General features: G+C 36.0%; 2 protein-coding genes across 2 annotated transcripts in view; both read right to left on the bottom strand.

Moving 5' to 3' along the window:
- Window positions 1–3373: 3373 nt before the first annotated feature.
- gpr184 (G protein-coupled receptor 184) lies at window positions 3374–15046 on the bottom strand. Its single transcript, XM_058744830.1, has 2 exons — window positions 14663–15046; window positions 3374–6036 (listed from the first exon to the last, which is right to left on the bottom strand). Exon 2 carries the CDS (start codon window positions 6031–6033, stop codon window positions 5029–5031), a length of 1005 nt encoding a protein of 334 aa, XP_058600813.1. The 5' UTR covers window positions 6034–6036; window positions 14663–15046; the 3' UTR covers window positions 3374–5028.
- Window positions 15047–17711: 2665 nt separating this feature from the next.
- The window catches only part of prkd2 (protein kinase D2), a 39580-nt gene continuing 37277 nt past the window's right edge, over window positions 17712–20014 (bottom strand). The window contains exon 18 of the mRNA XM_058744790.1: window positions 17712–19696. Within this exon, the coding sequence (XP_058600773.1) occupies window positions 19472–19696 (225 nt within the window). The 3' untranslated portion in view covers window positions 17712–19471. The remainder of the gene's footprint in view (window positions 19697–20014) is intronic.

The following is a 20014-nucleotide window of genomic DNA, read 5'->3' as shown; positions in this document are numbered from 1 at the left end:
GCACATGCATGTGATGTCCCCAGTGCAGCAGGCAAGCTTGGAATATGGAAAAGCTTACATTCAGCAGATAGAAATATTGCATTATATTGATTTTGTCAGGAAAAAAGATCTGTTGTGTAAGTTGTGGCTTTACTTTACTCTGGCATTACATCTCTCTGATCAGCATGCGGTACATTATATTAATATAATTAAAAATATTTTTGGCAAATTAAACAGTTTCTTACAAACTCTGTGTTTTGATAAAATACTTAACGAAATTTAATCGCATATGGGTAACGGAAAAATTACTTCAAGCTACACTTGACATGTCACTTCAATCACTATTGAGTGTTTGTAATAACTTCTGACTGCGATCCAATGTGGATTTTGGTCAAATGATGAGGCAGAAATATGTTGTTAGTAACATTCTAGAAGAATTTTATCTGGAAGATACACAGTTACAACTTATGTGGGGCGTGAAGGGAAAGTAATGTGACTAGTAGTGTAACTAATTACTGTTGCCAGAAGGTAATAAGTAAACTAACAATATTACTTTTGAAAGGAGTAACTAATGAGTAATATATTGCATTCCTTGAGTAACTAGCCCAACACTGCAGCTGTGGCATGTTGTAGTAGCTGTTGTTTCTCATAACAAATGCAATATAGATTAATAAAAAAGTCATTGTTGACCTGGTAATGATTAATAGGCTAGCCTTATTATAACAAATGCTACAGTTAAAAACTATGGTACTTTTTCATAAGAGCAAGTACAAGTCAGAATCGAGAGCCAATGGGTTCTAATGATGAGTGATGAAAAAACTGGCCTTCAGATGTTCCAATGATGGCATAGATTAAATCATTAAGAGCCTGATGAACTGTTAAGGAGGAAGAAATAAACAATATCAATATAAGAAAATGTTAAGTTAGATTGACTTCCCATGGCGTGTTGAATTAGAACATTCTGTCAAACTATAAGTGTCTAAATAATATAAAATACATTATATATTCTATGTAAACAAGTAATTGTTAACTAGCCTATTACTTTATTGCAGTTACGCAATCAACCAACTTTGCATGTGTGGTGGATAGCGCAAAAGACCATTTTACAAAAATAAACATCTAAGCAAAAAAAAACAAATAAACCTTAAGAGGGAGCATGACCACTTCCACTTCGTGCATATATATATATATATATATATATATATATATATATATATAATTTTTTCCCCTTTTGTGCTCAGACCAGAACTCATTTTATGCTAGAGATTATTTTAGTTAGAAACATGATCATAAGAAATAAGCACGTGGCTCTAAAATTCCCAGAAATATTTTTTTTTTTACGGAACATTATGTTCAAAGATCTTGTGTTACTAATTTTGCAAGGTTTCCACAGAAAGCAGGGCAAGAAGCTAAATATGTCAACAGCTTTAACCCTTTACATGAAAGTCTGTCTGCAATTTTTAGACCTGTTATTCTCTGCAAAATGGAAAAAAAATAAATAAGTGAATTCAAACAAAGAAACATGTTTCAGCAAAATTTAAAATCAATTTGATCAAAATATATATTTAATGTGTATATTTATAACATATTATTTGCTTTTTATTGCTAATTGAGTCTTGTCTAGGTTTTGATAAGACATTCATTAAAGCACCACAGTTGTTTATTGCTGCATAACAATATATTGTGAATCCCATATCAAAGACTCATGGGCCTACATGTGGGAAAAGTTGGGTTATTGTGAAGTCAAATATGATCTCCTGGTCTCTCATTTAGAGTCACTAATGGATTCCAAAATCCCTTTGTCTCACCAGGCGCTGTAATGACAAAGAGGTTGACCTGTTGAGAGAATAATAATGAGGTGTATGGTCCCAACTGCAACCACCCTGACAACCTCTTTTCTTATTTTGAATCCATAAATTTCACTTGGTGTGGTCTGAGACGTCCCTATGAGGTTCTCAGTCCAAAAGGTCATTCCAAGCTCTGTGGTGATGCCACATGAATAACAGTCAGAGTGGCTGCCAGAATGTCAGTCAAAGTGATGAGTAAAAGGCTAATTTTGATAAATTCAAGTGGTTTCATTTTTATTAGTTTTTGTTTTTGACCGTTTTGACGTTTCATATCATCATCAAGAGAATCCAATAAGAAAATTGTTCAAATTAGAATTTCTATCATAATTTGGAACCATTCTAATGAGATTCTTACAGTATAGGAATTGAGATTACCTTTCAAATACATTTCATATATATATATATATATATATATATATATATATATATATATATATATATATATATATATATATTTATTATGCCATTTATAAGGTAACAAAAGATTTCATTTTTAAATAAATACTGTTCTTTTGAACTGTCTATTCATTATGATTTTCTCAAATCAGAAACAGCAGCAATTAACAATAAACTTTTAACAATAGTGCATTCATACAAGGACCTTTTCTTCATCGATTTTGGTGTGAAACGTGACCTGGACATATTTTCGTGAGATGCACTACTTAGGTACTTAGTTACACAAAATCAATTATCTGCATTTTGATGCAATGCCAGGTTGTGCCTCCTACATGAACAAGCTCTCTCACCTCCATCTGTTGTCTGCATTCAGGAAGGTGCAAATCAATTGCTTGAGCAGAGGAAAGCAGACACAGTGTTCTGTGCTGTTCTCATCGAAATCCCTCCAGACTTCCTGTTGCGGCGAGACCTCATTGGTAGCTTCATTGTGTAATGCAGAATAGCTCGCATTACTTCTGTTGCGATGCAATACGGTTATTATGATGAAAGAATGTGGCTTTCTTTCCTTAAGTGAACCTCGCATAAATGTGCTGGCCTGTATAGACGGATGATAGCACAAACAAGTAAGTTCTAACACTATATGGCATCCCATTTTCATCTTCCCTGAATGGCACAGCGTCTGGTGCGATAGGTGAAAGCGAGCAGTCATTTAAACCATTCAGACTGCAGATCAGGTACTCAAAGCTGCAATTCATTGCTTCGCTCACACTCCAAAATCACTCTATTCAGATGGTCTGTGGCATTTTACAGTAGAGCAGAAGGCCACTCTCACTGACAGACTTACAGAAGACTGCAGTCACATGAGAGCCACTCATCTATAGAGGCAATCATTCTAGAGGAAGGTGGGTGAACAAAGCTGAACAAAGTGTATTGTGGGCGATACCGGTTAGAAATGCTACGCAAACGTGCCTCCTCATCAGCCCTCAAGAACACTCGCTGGTGTCATATGGGTCGCTCTCTGTTCAGAAAGCAGCATGATTACACTGACAGTAGATGTTCCCTCCTCTTGAATAAAACACTAATCATTTTACCTCCGTTTAAAGAGCTGTAACGGAAGCATCACTTCCCTAAATGTGGCATAACAGTCAGAATCAGAAAATGTATTTTATTTCATAATGCACTGTTTCTTTTGCAATAAAGTTACATGAGAGGAAATGTAGAGAGCAGCAACATGCTGTGCATTGAAATTGCTTACATTGCAACAAGCTGTTGTTTAACATCCAGATTAAATCTTTAACGGCTAAATCTGGTTTAACGGTAAATTACAGGGAGTCGTCTGTGAATTAAACAAGGACAAACAAGCAAGGCTTTATCCCACAATAACAACACTTGGGCCGAGTACAGCTCTCACAAAGAAAGTTCAAGTGATTCAAGGGTTCTTCAAAGACAGGAATACAGGTCCTGTCACGCTGCAAATCCATAATTTGTAAACATCCTCTTGATGTTCATAAAGACACAGATAAATATATCACAGCTCAGATAAAACAAGTTATAATTCTTCTTTTTTTTTCACACAAGTGGGCATAATGGAGTCTGAGTACAGAAGCCTGCACATATCCGTGTTGTAGTCAAGACCAAATTCGAGTTAGGAGAAAGACCAGAAGAGGATTGAATCTGTCCACATGCTCCTGAGTCCATGGCAAGACTAAAACTAGACTCGAGGACTAAGATCAAGCCCATGAATAAATGATCTTGGACTTGGACTCTAGGACCAAGATGGAAATATGTTCTTAGACTACATAGTTTTGGACTTGGATTCAAGAAACAAGGCAAAAACCATGAAAATGTGTTCTTGGTCTATAGGATCAAGACCACAACCAATATGATACTGGACTTGGACAAGACCAAAACCTTAAAATATGGTCTTGGATTCGTACCTGAGGACCATGACCAATACCAACACCATAAAAACATAGTATTGGACTCAGATTCAAAGACCAAGACCAAAACCATGAAATTATGATCTTGAACTTGAAGAACAAGAACATACCCATGAAAATATATATGTTCTTAAACTCAGATTCAAAGACCAAGACCAAAAATATGGTCTTGGACTCAGATTCGAGAAACAAGGGCAAAACCATAAAAATATGGTCTTACACTCAGACTAAAAGCATATTTTCATGGTCTTGGTCATGAGCTCAGGAGCATGTGAACTTGTCCTTGACTTGGATTTGACCCTCTTCTGGTCTCTGTCCTGACTTGGACAAATGAATTGGGCTTGACTAGACACTGTCATACAGTGGCTAATTCACTAAACAATCCCTTTTGTAATACACAGTATGTTGGCACAAAAACAGCATCACAAACAGCCACAATCCAGTTTAACTAGGCTCTATATGCACTAAAAAGTGCTGCAGCATCAGTATTGTCAGTACAAGTCATTGTTTTCTATGTAAATTAAGCTTATTATACAGTAGATACGCTTTACTCACAAAACTTGGTCCAATTTGCCTATTATCACCTGCAGAAAAGCAAGAGGTTTGCATTCACAATGGTAGTTATTTGTCAAAAAGTTAGTTCAGGTGTCTGGATCACAGTGCTGGAGCACGCCAGATTGTAAAGTCTGCTGGACCCTCCACAACTTAACAACATGGACCCATCCACAAGATTGTGCCCATGCTGTCAACGCAAACAATTTGGGCGAGTTTGTGCTGGTCACTGATTTGCGAAATTCCTGAATGGGTTCAAAAACAGTGTGTACGTTATCAAACGCAAGTCTGTTTTCAAAGACCTAAGGTTGGCTTTAACCCAAGTTGGTCACTCTTGTCTTCCATTTGGAATCAACAAGAGGGCTTCCTGTCACCTGTCTCTGCTTCTTTTTCCAACAGAATAACCTCATATCCTCCCTTACTCCATTACTGGCCAAAACATAGAGCACTGGGTCCACCATGCTGTTCAGGCTGGATAGCGCGAGGGAGCAAGTGAAGGGCAAATACATCGCTTGTTCAAAACGGCAGGTTTGGTTTTCTCCCAAATAAAAGAAGGCGATGGACCTCACCATCAGGAGGATATGGTATGGTGCAAAGCAGAAAGAGAAAATGCCAATGACCCCCATAGACAGAAGCTTCACTTTGCGCTTGCCTTGATCGTCCACCCCTCTGCTTTGCTGCACCTTGGTTGGGATCAACCAGTAGCAGACGGTGATCACCACCAGAGGCAAGAGGAAACCAATTCCGACCCGTATCAGGTTGAACATCGCAATGCGTTCCGTCATGGGGAAGGTCTCGTAGCACGTTTGCTCAGTGTCATCCAGTGGATCCGATAACTTGTCCAGATACAGCACCAAACAGTGCAAGGCCATGACAAAAATGTAGACCAGCCCACAGATGATCCAGGCATAGCGCTGGCGGCGGAAGACTTGGACTCGCAGCGGGAAGGTGATGGCCAGGCAGCGATCGATGGAGATACAGCAGAGGAGAAAGATGCTGATGTACAGGTTGGAGTAATAAAAGAAACCAGCCAGACTACATAGTCCTTGTCCGAGGTTCCATTTGTGGTTGTTGTTAAAATAATAGACCCACAGAGGCATGGTGAGGATGTACAGGAGATCCGAGAAGGACAAACTGAGCAGGTAGATCCCTATAACGTTCCTTCTGCAGATCTGCTGAATTATGGGCCCGATGGTGATCAAGTTGAACAGCAGCCCCAAGATGAAGGCGATGATGTAGATGGACATCAGCAGGTGACCTGCTGGCTGGGTCATGATCACACATGATGAGTTGCTTGTGTTCTGTGTTGCATTCATCATAATCTGTGTGCACAAAGACAGAAATGCACTAATAAATATCTGCATCAGAAAATTCCATAGTTCATAAAACAATCATTGATTTTCAGTTCTGCATGTAATTGTAATTCTAGATCATGTTTGCCCTTTCAAAGATCAAACTCAATTGAATTTGAGTTTATTTGAATTCTAATTCAGTTGAAAAATGGTGCACAACCCTGATGTAAATACAGTAGGTGGGAAATTAACTAGTTCTTGAATAATTTACCATACTTTAACTTAATAGTCAGACCTTTTGCAACCACCACAAACGCAACTATGGATGGTTCCTTAACAGATTGTGTAGTACAGGAATTTACAATATTACAACATATCCTAGTGGCTACATTTAGTGTTGCTTGAGTAAAATCATGGTAAAATTTATACACTTTATTTCCCACTGTCCTTGTTACAGTGTAATTATGCACTAGTGTGTTTAAGTACTGAGTAATACTAACAACGTGTTTACTAGTAAGGGTTAAGAGTTACACTTTATATTAGCATATGTGCTTCCTGCTAATAAGGTACCTACATGGGTTAGGGGTAGGTTTAGGTGTAGGTTCAGGGTTATTACCTAGTTATTACCCAGTTATTGTAATTATTATAACAAGTATATAGTACTGTGCATGTACATGCGGGGTTATTGCGTATAATTATGGATAATTTACGATTACTATTATTGTAAGTACATGTAACTTGTGTTTCAAGGACACTGCAATAAAGTCTTACCAAGTTTCATAAGCATTATTAAAGCTCTAGTCTAAACTAAGCTCTTTTGACATTTAATCATTCCCAAGATATGATTTTTATTTTTTTTTATGATTCAATTTTCACTTAAAATGTGAATTCTTGACATCAGGAATGACATCTTCACTCACAGAAATCAAATGATTGATGTCAAGAATTACATTTAGTTAATGTAATTATTGTAAAATAAAAATGTAATTATTAATATTTGTAATTGAATTTTCACTAGCTCACCTTTGAAATGTTATGTCATAATAGTCAAGCATACAGCTGTTGTCAGTTTGCATGACAGATTTACAGTGCATGTAAAAGAGTGGAAACCATTGACCTTTAGGTTTGTCAAATTTGAGCACTCATAGCTATGATGTGGTTAAACTTGGCTAGATGTTTTTGCTGTTGATTTTTGTTGATGCAGATGTTGGCATGGTGCACAATGTAGTGATGTTTTAAAAGTCCTTTCTAGATTAATCTAGATGTTAATTATATTTTTCATGACAGATGTGAAAATATCAATCTACTGAAAGTGTGGCTCAGACAATGTACTGATTAACTAATCAGAATTTATATGTGCACTAGGCACATAACCAAAAATGTTCTTGGAAATGGCAACTCCAAATGAGAAAAATAAATTTCCGGTTGCTGCAAGTTGCAAAATGGCTGTGGTTTCAATGAGAAGTGAACAACCTGATGCACAAAACTTTTCCTTTTACTTCTTATTAAGTCAAGGTGTAATGGTTAATCAGCCAAGATTAACACCAATGAGTCACTGAAAGCATCTCAGATTAACAACACCTGCACATAAAGTAAAACGCACTGCAGGATGAATGAAAATGAAATGGCTTTTACTCAAAATAATAATAATATATATATATATATATATATATACAGTATATTGCCAGACACATTTGTAGCTTAATTTATATACAAAAGCAACATTTTATAGACCCCTTCACACACCACAGTCTCTTACAAAAGGTCATTTTTATCAGAAAATAACAGCTTGCAGGAAGCCTGGTAATTAATTTAAAGTTAAACGAATAGCAAAATGTCATCCCCAGTATTACTAGCTTTATGCGTCATGATTACGATGGGGAGTTAAACAAAAAAAAAAAATTAACAGAAATAATTATAATAATAGTCTATAGAGACTGTGTCATATATTCTTGTATTTCTAAACACTATACAATATATCGCACAAATGTTGTCAGGATACATCAGTTTAGAAGGATGAAGGTAATTTGTTACCTCTGTGACCAGGATTCCTTGCTATATATTTTATGATTTGTTTGATATTAAAGGCAAAATGTCACCCTTGCTGTTAAACTTAATTTCATGGTTGAGCAAACGTGTTTTTGAGCCGACAGGGAAAGAATTTTTTGTAAAATGTGCTTGGACTGAGTTTATAATGGATTTAAGCCTTGGCTCTGTTTTTTGAAGGCATTCCAACAACTTTTGCTTCAGATCTTGGAGATCATCGATATTTGTAGGCAGAGCCTTTACATCTGTTCATATGCTGCACATATGCTATGTTTTTTCTCCATTCACACAAATGACAAGCCTTACACTTTGAAATCTCTTTGAAAGATGCATTTTACAATTTACAAAAGAAAAAAACAACAACAACAATTGCTGGTTCACATCAGTTCATTTCACATCTAGCTACTGCAGCTCTCTCATCACTACCTGCATATCCCCTATATTCCCTTGAGTTCATCTTCAGTGCTATTGCTCAGCTTGTTTTTAACCTTTGGAGAGACTTTTCACTTGCTGCCAGTCTTTGCTCAAATTCAGTTCAAGACACTGTTGCCGTCTTACACAGCTGCTGGTCACCACATGAAGGGTTTTGCAGCTCCTCAATTCTTGCTCTTCAGTGCAAGACCTGTGAGAAAAGCAAACAGCCCTACCACAGTCAAAGACCTGAGTTTCAACTCACCATAAAGCCTTATAGCTGCGCTTGAACTATTAATATCCCGCTCTTGCTTTTAAGACAAGCATCATAGTATTGCTCATATGCATGGACTGTATTTTGAAGCATAACTCATCTCGTTCCATTTCTAATACAGACATGAATAAAACTTCAAATTATGTGGCTTGCAATGTCTAATTTGTAAATGAATCACTCTTCTGAGTCAGATCTGTTCAATGAATCGTTTGAACCTCAAAAAAAAGTTTACGAATCGATAGCAATACATTTAAATTTTTTGGCAAATTAAAAACTCATATAACCATTTTATAAACTTGCATATGAATTTAGTTTTCATATATTTTTAAAGACATGCAAAACATTTTCATCTGAAACAAGTATATTGTTGTTAATTGTAACAATTTATGGTAATACGATAATAATTATAGTAATATGATAAAATTTTGATAGTTCACTTTAGACATTTTTACTGTGGCCGAGAGACCTCAACATGCTGCAAATAGGAAAAACACCTGCAAATTAAGAAAACAACTTTGTCAATTTTACAACACACGCGCTACAAATGCTCACAACACAACCTAACAAAGAAACGCGCTGCAAATAAAATGATTTATTTGGTTGTGTTGTGAGTATTTGCAGCACCTGCTGTCAAATTGATGAAGATGTTTTCTTGATTTGCTAGTGCTTTTTCTATTTGCATGTTTTCTGAAGTTGCGTGTTGAGCTCTCTCGGCCACCGTACATTTTACTAACTATAAGCAACTTTGCAACTACATAACTACAAGTTATTCTACTACCCTAACACCCTACTAATACTCTAATGAGAGTTAGTTGACATGAAATTGGAAACTTATATAGTTACTTATAGTTAAAAATGTGAAAAGTGGGCTATCAGAATAAATGTGTAACCAAAATCATATTTGAAAGAATTAACTGAAATGTGCACACAAAACACGCTTATTTACAGTATATTTATTAAATGTGGCTTTTATTTTGGATCACGTGATGTGGCAGGAACCACATTATGACATATCGAGTGTCTGAGTCATTTGTTTTCTCTAGTTCTTTGAAGTTGAACTGTTCATAACGTCTCATTAACAGAATTGAATCAGACTCCTGATAGTGTGTGTGGTTTATTGAGGAGAGGTTGCTAATATTTTAAAGTGAGCTGATTTATCTTCTCATGAGAAACTAAGCTTTATCTCAAGATCAAAATTTCATGGGGACTGTGGTGGGCAAACGGGGTGGGCTCAGTTGATTTGGACCAGGAAGCAAACAACCACTCAATAACACCGTGGCACATGGGGGATTCTACACAGGAAAACACCTCTACTCTCAGCTGCCTGTCATGGTACAGTACGTGCAGTAATGTGTTTGATTGTGAGAGATGTCAAGATAAAAATAAACAAATAAACCAGCTTCAGCAGATTTTGAGTTCTCTCAACTTATTTTTGTAGGAGATTTTTGAATTGTCTCAACTTTTTGTTGTATAAACGTAAAACAACAAGTTGAGAAAACTCGAAAATCTGCTGAAGCTGGTTGCCTTAAAATTTTAAGTTGGCTCAACTTTTTTTTTTTTACAGTGACGTACTCAACACCAGGGACGGAAATCGCGGGAGGGACGGGTTGTCTGAGGGTTGTAGTCGGATGAAGTGATTCTTTCTCCTTACCACAGATGATGCTGGACCATTAATAAATTAGTCATGACAAAAAATGATAATATCCGATGTATTTTTCTATGAGCAATTATAAGGTTACCTAGCTTAGCTTGTTTAATACCGTAGCTTGTCACTCACTACAACTAACACGGCGTTAAACCTGTGTGTGAACTGATATTAGACTATTATTGTAGACCTACTGATGTGTTGAGTTTTGCTCAATATGATGTTAAGTGGCAGATCAGTGGGCTTGCTGCGGTTGAATATATAATTACGAGATGCCCTCAGTCCCAGACTGAAACCTAAAAATAATATGTGGAGGACGCAAAATAATTTAATAAGTGCAATATGACTGCGTGGTGAACCTATGAACTGAACTCATATTTAAACACATTCTCTATGGTATGTACACATGCTGCATGCTACACATATCTATCCTTACAAGTACAATTTTGGCTGTATTATTTGTGTCCCCTTAAAAAATTGCTCTTGAGAAATTGAGAACGCTCCCTTTAAGTGGCCTTTTATTTCATTAATATTATATTATCTGCACAATTTGTGGCTGCAAACAAAGACAAGTAAAACATTTAAGTATCAAATGACTTTTTAACAATTTAATGTATTTGCAGACTTCTGCTTCATGTAAGAGACTTTGAGATCTTAATGGTCTTCTTAATCTGCTCACAATATCAAACTCAGGCTTACTAACAGCATTAGCTGCTATAGTGATTGGCCTAGCAGCAGTACGTCACACTAAAATTCAATTCAGGTCTAACTGAGCGACGGTTTTTAAGCTACCTTAATTCCACAGTTCACCCTACCCGTGCAAAACAGAGGAAAAATCAATAGCTGGGTAACCTGAGCACACACTCTTAAAGCTTCAAAGATGACTTTGAGATGCAGAATTAGATTGAACCAGCAAATACACAACAGTCTCCTATAAAATACATTAAAAATTGAAAACTGCATCATAAACAGCCTCCCCTTCAGCTCTGCTGTGAATGACGATAGTACCGAAGTCTGATGGTTATTTCGGGATAAGCGATGATAAAGATGAGCTGTGATTCACTTGCTGTGAAGTCTATGCTAATGATACTGTCATTTCAAAATACGCCGGGCTGTTTTCCTGCAAATGTGTTTTTTTTTTTTTCATGTTTACTTTACGTCATCCAGTAAGAGGGCAATGTGGTGTACACTTTAAAGATTGTAACAGGGTTGTGGTTGAAATTTAGATCACACATCACAAAATATAAACTGCATACCGTTGTTTAAATGTAATATTCACTTTTAAACCCATGCCAACATATGCCATATATCTCTGATTCTCTGATGATTTTAAATGTCAAATATTGCATAATGATGTTTTCTGTTTTTGCACATGAATGCTGCCACTCAAACACCAGAGATTACAAACATGGACACAGGCCAAGAAATTAATTTAAACCAAAGTCACATGATCCAAACCACAAAAGGGGCTGTACCATAAAGGAAATACACAGGTACTTTAAAATAAAATCTTCCAAGTGGAAGACGTGTTTGACGTGAAAATCCCAAAACGGATCAAGTGAGCAATGAATCACATGGTTTCGTTGTGTTCCTACTCACTCCTTTGTGAAAAAGAAGTACACTTTAGCATATTTTTAAAAGCATATTTCATAAATAAAAGACTTTAAAGGATTAACTTAAGTGCAAACTTAATGTGATGTTTTCAGATACTTAATTGCATGTTAAAATATATTATTAACTGCAATTATAAATGAAAACTTCACATTTTTATCAGGCTCCTATGTTTAGGTTGAGTTATTTTCCTTTTAATGGCAAAGAAAATGTTATTCAGTAACTGAATGCCTCATTTTCAAAAATGTCCAATGTTATTTTCATAGGAGCCTGATAAAAATGCTCATGTAAAAGAAAAGTATTAGACAGACTTAGAGGTTTTTGCATCTGAAGTCTTCAAATATACAATTTTATTCAAATATATTAATAATTTATATAATTTCAAATAACATATTCAATTAAAATTAGAATGAAAGTTCATGTGTAATTAGTCAACATATCAAAATAACTGCATTCATTAAGATTATTTAAACAATGATTTAAAATGTACTTTAAAATCTTTAATTTGACATATTGCACTAGTATACAGCTGCTGAAAACAGTTAAAAAACAGTTTAAAAGAACAGCTGCTGTTGTTTTCACAGCATGTTTTTACTATCAAATTGCATATTTGGGGCACAATAAAGCAAAAGGTCATTAGAGGGTGTGCATTACACTGATTTTTTCGATGTTAGGGATGGTCTAACAACTCTTTTAGTGATAGTATTATTAAAAGTCTGGGTAGGATAGTTTGTCCAGAAAGGAAGTCAGGAATAATGTGGGACTCTTCAGTCAGCAGTTACTGTACAGTATTGATAAACACATCTACTTTAATGGAGACGTCCTTTCCGTTTCCTTTCCCTTAGCTTACGTAATGTGTTTACACTGCTTTATTCTTGTTTTGCTATTGCAATTACAGGTTTAATGAGCACCCCTGAGAGCTGTTGAGACACAGGCTAGTGGTCTGGAAAGAAGAGTGGTGGGCTGCACCTCCTGTCAGCCCCTCTGAATAGCATAATCGCTCCCTAACCAACTCCCATCCGGAGGCAACCACATGCTCAGGCTGCAGGAAAATAAAGTAAGCGCAGAACAAAACTAACAGTGTTTTTACCTTGCATCAATTTTATAAATTCTGTTAAGTCAGCGCTAAGACATATGACCCTAAAAATGCCTTTGGTCACGCAATGCGGAGATTGTTGATTACTCAAAAAAAAAGACTAGTCTGCATCTTTTTTTACCAAGTTTAGCACTTCACATATTTAAAATCTTATTGGGGGATGAGAGAACGGTGCATTTCAGAATAAAAGGGGTCATTTTGCAAAACAGATGCCATTTGAGTCTGTCACTTAAAATACATATGTGAAAAATAATTAAAGCTAGCTTTACTATATGTAAATATAGACTAATAATTAGTGTTGTCAAACGAATAATCGCGATTAATCACATTCAAAATAAAAGTTTTTGTTTACATAATATGTGCGTGTACTATATTTATTATTTATATATAAATACACACATACGGTATAAATTTTGAAAATATTTACATGTTTTATATATATTCATATAGTTTATATTATATATAAATATATTTAATATTTAAACATAACATACTTTTCTTAAATATATACATGCACGCGTGTTTATTTATATATACATAATAAATATACACGGTGCACACACATTATATTATGTAAGCAAAAACTAATTATGGATGTGATTAATCTCGATTAATCATTTGACAGCATTACTAATACAAATTAATAAATACAGTTTTTTTTAAAAAACATTCAACAATTTAGTTTTTTTTGTCATTTTTTCTGCCTTAATTTTTGTATTTATTCATTCTACATATATGATGCTAACAAATAAACAGATGGTCAAATTAATTAAATAAATAAATCAAGGGACTGTCACTTGTTATGACATGTTATGAAATTTTTAACATTTTTATAACAATTTGAACTTATTAATGGATTAATTCATTGCTTTATAGGGGGCAATATGATGGTAACAGGGTCAAGGTTACATACCTTAAAATGTTGAGATGCACTTTTTGGAAATTTCCAGGATGTGCATCATCTCTGTTACCATCATATTTTTCCCCCTTTTACTCCATTAATGACTAATTATTAAAACCATCATGATTACCTCATCATTTCAAGAAGAAGAAGAAAAAAACCTCTTCAAAGACAAGTGAAAGTCCCATCTTTTTTCTGAGGTCTATATGACTTTCAGTTTATAAATTCAATAAATTCTAAGACATGCCTCATAGCAATAACATTAACAATATCATAATATTAAATCAAATTAATTGTCAACCGTTACTTTTTCAAAGGTATAATTATCTTCCAAAATGTATTAATTTTGCCTGATTTCACGCAATGCAATTTACTGACTTCAAAGCATATTATTAGTCTGATTAAAATGTTACAAAAATGTACTTTCAAAACTCTTAGTTACACTAGATGTGGCAGCCGGGTGCCCCATATACGCATCCCAGCGTTGTAAACATTTTAAATTATTAGGATCAAGTGTCTGGCAACTGCATTAGTGGTGTTAATATCTATAGCACTGGAAACAAACAAGCATGTCCACCCTCTGATTTTATCTTATTTACACATACACACTGGTTCACCATTATTCTTGTAGTTCTTGTAACAAAACCAGCCTAAAAAATGAAAGAAACTCACCTGCGAATCAACACAACAAATTATAAATTGTTCTCCACCAGCTCCAACCAGAGAAGGGTGTCTCTGATTCTAACTTTACAACCTCAGTCCCAGAACCGCCTCAAGTCCAGCTCCAGTCCCGCATGACCTCTGAGAAAAGTGGCACAGCTGAGTTCCTCAAACGTGAAGAGGGTGTCATGCACTTTAATAATGCTTCCTGGCCAGAGAAGATCAAAAGTGACCCTGTGAGAGCAGGTTCGGCCGATGCACTTCGTGAGTGGATGGAGAGGAGACGAATTGAGAGAGAGAAAGGGGAGGAGAGATAAAGCCTCGCACATGTACGTCTACAGGAAGATGTTAGGCTAGGGCTAGGTGTTTTTTCCCTTAGAGCTACATGTGATAGAGATAGAGGGAACCGCAATGAGTAAAAGCTCTTTCCAGACACGTGGTGAAAGAGAGAAGATGACAAACTTCCAGTGATGGTTCAGTCTGCTTCAGACGTTTGACAATGCCACAACTTCCTGTTTTAACATAAGAGAAACTAAAGCATTGTTTTAAAATGTTCTATGTGCCTGGCTTAATGGCTGTAATGGAATAAAACCACAATTTGCATTATGAGCACTCATTTTCCACTTTAAGACATCACTGTCAGTAATGCCTGATTGAACAGATAAATCAAAGCTGAATAAAAGTTGTTGTTTTTTTTCCCTCTGATGTCAAACCACCGACTGTTTCTCTGTCTGAAATGTTCTGGTAAAACCTATATAAACATAATATTCTCTTAATTGATCATTTAAAGGTTACATTTCATGAGGAAATGTGGAGCAGTTCACCTATGTCTAAGAAGGCACAACTCAAGTTCATCAAACGGTGTTTTGACCTTTCAGTGAATTTCATAAATTATTGACTATAATAATACAGTGAAGGAATGAGACTTGTATCTAAAACGTATTGTTAAATAATTCATGTTTATGCTGTACACATTGTTTTGTGGTTGCCTGTTGCTTGGGTTTCATTACTGTATTTATTTTTTTCACATTCTTCCCGTTTCTGCTGGTTTCCATTTTCATTTGTCTTACTAACTGATTGATTTCTAGAGTACAGCGCAGTTTCTGGACTCATACATGTGGGCTTTCCCTAAAACTGTCAGGGCAAATATGATACTTTCCATTTCATAATGTTTTAAACTTCATAGAAAGAACGAGTTTGGTAGATCTGAAACAACATAATGTTCCAGTCACAGTTTCAATCAGGAAATATTTGTTTGAGTTTAAACTTATAGGGTTAGTTCCCCCAAAATGAAAATTCTGTCATTAATTACTCACCCTCATGTCGTTCCAAACCCGCAAGACCTTCGTTGGGGTGAACTAACCCTTTAAAGCAGTTATGGGTTAAATTAATGTGAAACTCTATCAGGGGTTTCTGTGGCATATTGCCAATTAATACAATACATCTTTATTATTAACCATGGTTCAAATTTGTCTTTGATCCCACCAGCGAAACCAAGTGCAGGCACATACCAAATAAACACAGATAAAAACCATCATATTAAATCACACAGCAGGTACACATATTTATCTTTGGTATTAAAACCGTCTCCCAGAGGGCTGTAGAACAAACTCACACAAAGGATGAGTAGAGTCTTTTAGAATACACTCTGATTTTTCAACACATCTTGAAGTGTACATCTCACCCAAATTACTCTGTGGTCTGCCAATGCTTTTACTAGCTGTTTTAGTGACGCTTGCCAAATTATTTTTCTGCCCATACCAATAGGTTCAATTATATTATACCAATGATTTGTAAGCAATCTCCAGTGTGTTTTGACTCAATCCAAACCTACTGATTCTCCTTATTAGGAACAGTTGTTGCATGCATTTTATCCACAAAATTCAGTTTACTATCTATATATGTGTCAAGATATTTAAAAGGATCAACAATCTCAACTGGGTGACTATCTATCATTACTGGCACAACTCCAGCGACTTGCCTAGTACAACTGATTACTAATTCCTTGGTTTTATTCAGATGGAATAAAATAATTGTGTCCCTCAGTTTATAAAAACAAACAAAGAATGTGTTCACAGTAATTCACTTGCAAGAGAGCAAGGTACTGGACCAGGGGGAAAAAAGTATACATAATTACTCAATTAAATAATATATTCTAATTTGGTTAGAAAGTGTGTTTCCAAATGTGAGCACATTACAGTACTGTAATGTTTCATTCAGCACATCAAAGATCATTTGCTGCTTGTTAATAGTTAGTAAGGTAGTTGTATTTAAATATTTAATATTTAAAATTGCAATATAGCCTATTATTTAGTCTTAATATTATTTAAAATTAAAAAAAATATAAGCCTCTATATAATTGATAACATAATTCCCTTTGAATGGTAATCTGTTGTTTATACATTTACCATTAATGACACATTAAAAAATAAATAAATAATAATAATAATATATATATATATATATATATATATTCATATACTGATAAAGTCAGAGTTTTCCCTCTGGTTTGTAAGCTAAAGTGGGACATACAGTGCCTTTTGATGGTTTTCAATTATTCTGTTTTAAATTGTGCTATAAAAACTAAATTAGCAAGTGTTTCCTTTGATTTCCCTTAATAGGATACTGAATAACACATCGTCATCCTCTAATACGTTACGAATCACTGCATCTTTCCCAACGTCTATCGTAGTTTCACCATTATGATTTATAGCTCAAATACAGATAAATGATTATACTGGTATAACAATGAATATATTAAACCCTCTACAATGCCTTTTCTCCATAGACTTCCATTGTACAGTAAGCGCATTACTCAAACTCAACACTTTTACTTATTTTTTTTTACAAACTGCGGAACAAGCTGAAATGATTTTCTGTGCCCACAGATGCTGTCAGTAAAGCTTAAGCCGTATTGTACCTGGAACAAGTTATCCACGTATTTTTATGTTTTTCACTCTCTCATTCTCTCTGCTAGATTCTTCTGAGAATCAATCAGGAAAAGATGATGAAAAAAATTCAACTTGACTCAAACCTCATGACTCAAGAAGATTCATTTCAACACATTTATGCATCACCATGTTTATTATAGCTGCTGGAAATGCTCTGACATTACCTTCCACAAACTACATCAGAATTTCTAAGGTTACATGTGTACAAAACAGTCCTTCATAGCAATAAGTTTCAAGCAAACCTAATTCTCAGTGACATGCAGCCTAATGCTCAGGTCTAGGGTCAGTTAGGAATAAGAATACACATCCAGTACAGTTAGTACTAGCAAAGAACAGCCAGTTGCTAACAGCAGCTGATCTGAGAACAGTCTAGGTAGTCTTTGTGCACTCAATTTGTATGCTGATAAGGCTGAGGGGCAGCCTGCTTATCAGTCCTCATAAGATAACATCCATTCTCAGAGGTGAAATCGTCGGCACCTAGAGGGCAAACCGATGACGATAATGGAAAACACCAGACTCTTGAACTTCTTCCAGATTATTTTGCAAAAAGGTTCTCAGTAATACGTAAAAAGTGGATCTGAAATTAAAGGCGGCGTCACCACAGAGCACAAAATAGAAAAAAAGTCCAGCTTAATAGATACCTTTTTTTTTTTTTTTTTCTTTGCATTTGAATCATGATTAATACATTTCTGGTGACCTGGAGATTATCAGCTTGACGTCAATCTGTTGTGAACAACAAATTAGGGATGGGTCATGATGGTCAATTAGTCAATTGGTGAGACTGAACTTTTTAACGATTTTTCCAGGTACTTTCATTTGCATGTTAAACGCATGCTGCGCTTTAGCAGTTTAGGTCACATTGGCAAAATTTGGGTGAAATTTTGTTGGCAAAAAAGGTCTATCGTCCATGCATGAAGCACTGTTCACACAGAAGTAATTTTCAACCTTCTGTTGATCAATGCGGCAAATTCACATGAATGTGAATGCAATCTTGAGGAACAACTTCACACGAAACTCCCGATTGCACAGATTCATATTGAAATGACTGGTTTTCGGCCACACAATTTCAAGGAGCACTGGTAAATGTGACCATACCTTTAGACAGTTTTGACCATTAAAACATAGTTTATTCATCGCCTTCAAAGCACCACTGTCAGGAAAGACACATTCAGAAGAACGTCTCTGGCCATTGTGTCACATCTTGCTCTGTTTTTTGAATGTCCTGCAAGTTTTTAAGATTCTGCAAATATTCTAAATTTTAAAACCGTGTCTCGAGATCTTTGGGTCGGTTCTCTTCCATATTGTCCCCTAAAGGTACGGTCACAATAGCAAAATTTTGTAGGGAAAAAGTTAAGCAATTTATGAGGCTCCATTCACACAGAATTCACTTTCAAATCAAGCAGCTTTATGTTGGTAAATGTGGCGAATGACCGTGACCAACTTGAACCATTTGCAAAATCTATATGAGGAAATCTTTCACCCTGACATGAAATTAATGATATAGCGTGTATTTCCATTGAACTGACTGGGTTTCGCCTGTGAAAATACACAGAAAACTGGTAAATGTGACCGTACCTTAAGAAAGATGTCTAGTTGGGGGAGACGAACCCAAATCCAGACCATTTGTAAAAAATTTGACTTTCATGTTGGAATCTAAAATTGTTCTTTCCCGACCTTAATATCTGCATCCCAGAAACAAATCTGCAGCAGTCCTGGCTGAAGGAGGTCAGAGTTCAGACATCCTGCCAAAGACACCCGAAGCTACGCTTTCTTACAGACTACCTCCATCCTACGCTCGTGGTACATTGAAAATCGCTAGAGTTTGGGCAGGTACTCTTCATTCCTCTCGTCCTCCGCCTCGGTTTCTTCTTCAAAGGATGCTTACACGCTCTGTCAGCCCCTGCATGTCTGCGTCCTCCGCACCCTCCAGCTCGTCGTCGTCGGACGCGGGTGGCGGGGGCACCAGGTGAGCAGGGTATGGCAGCGTGTGGTCACGGGCGTACTGCTGCCAGCGGCTGTCATCGCTCTCGTGGGTTATGTAACGCTCCCCGAGCTTTGACTCCAGCTCTCGGAGGTCCAACCAGGCCTGGTAATCCTGAAAGAGCAGGGGTGGTAGGGGTGGTGGGGAGAGCAAATAAGAAGATGATAAAGACAGAAGGACGCCACAGCTAATGATGATGCATTTTGTTTGCGGTGTCTAAAAGCGCTTTACTTAAGGAGTTTATTTGCCCTTAATGTAATTTGCTTGTCAAACATAAAACTCTCTTTTACTGCAAATCCATACTTGCATTTTGTCATCTCAGGGGTTGTTTTTCACATTTATCCTTTTTTCTTCTTTTCATGCGGAGCTTTTAATTTAATTACAGACCTATTTCCTTTTTTTTTTTCATTTGAATGTAATAGCCTTATCCTT

This window comes from Onychostoma macrolepis, chromosome 15, assembly GCF_012432095.1.
Source record: "Onychostoma macrolepis isolate SWU-2019 chromosome 15, ASM1243209v1, whole genome shotgun sequence".
Classification (NCBI taxonomy): Eukaryota; Metazoa; Chordata; class Actinopteri; order Cypriniformes; family Cyprinidae; genus Onychostoma; species Onychostoma macrolepis.
Note: the sequence above shows the minus strand (reverse complement) of the source record. Positions and strands in the feature narration are given on the sequence as shown.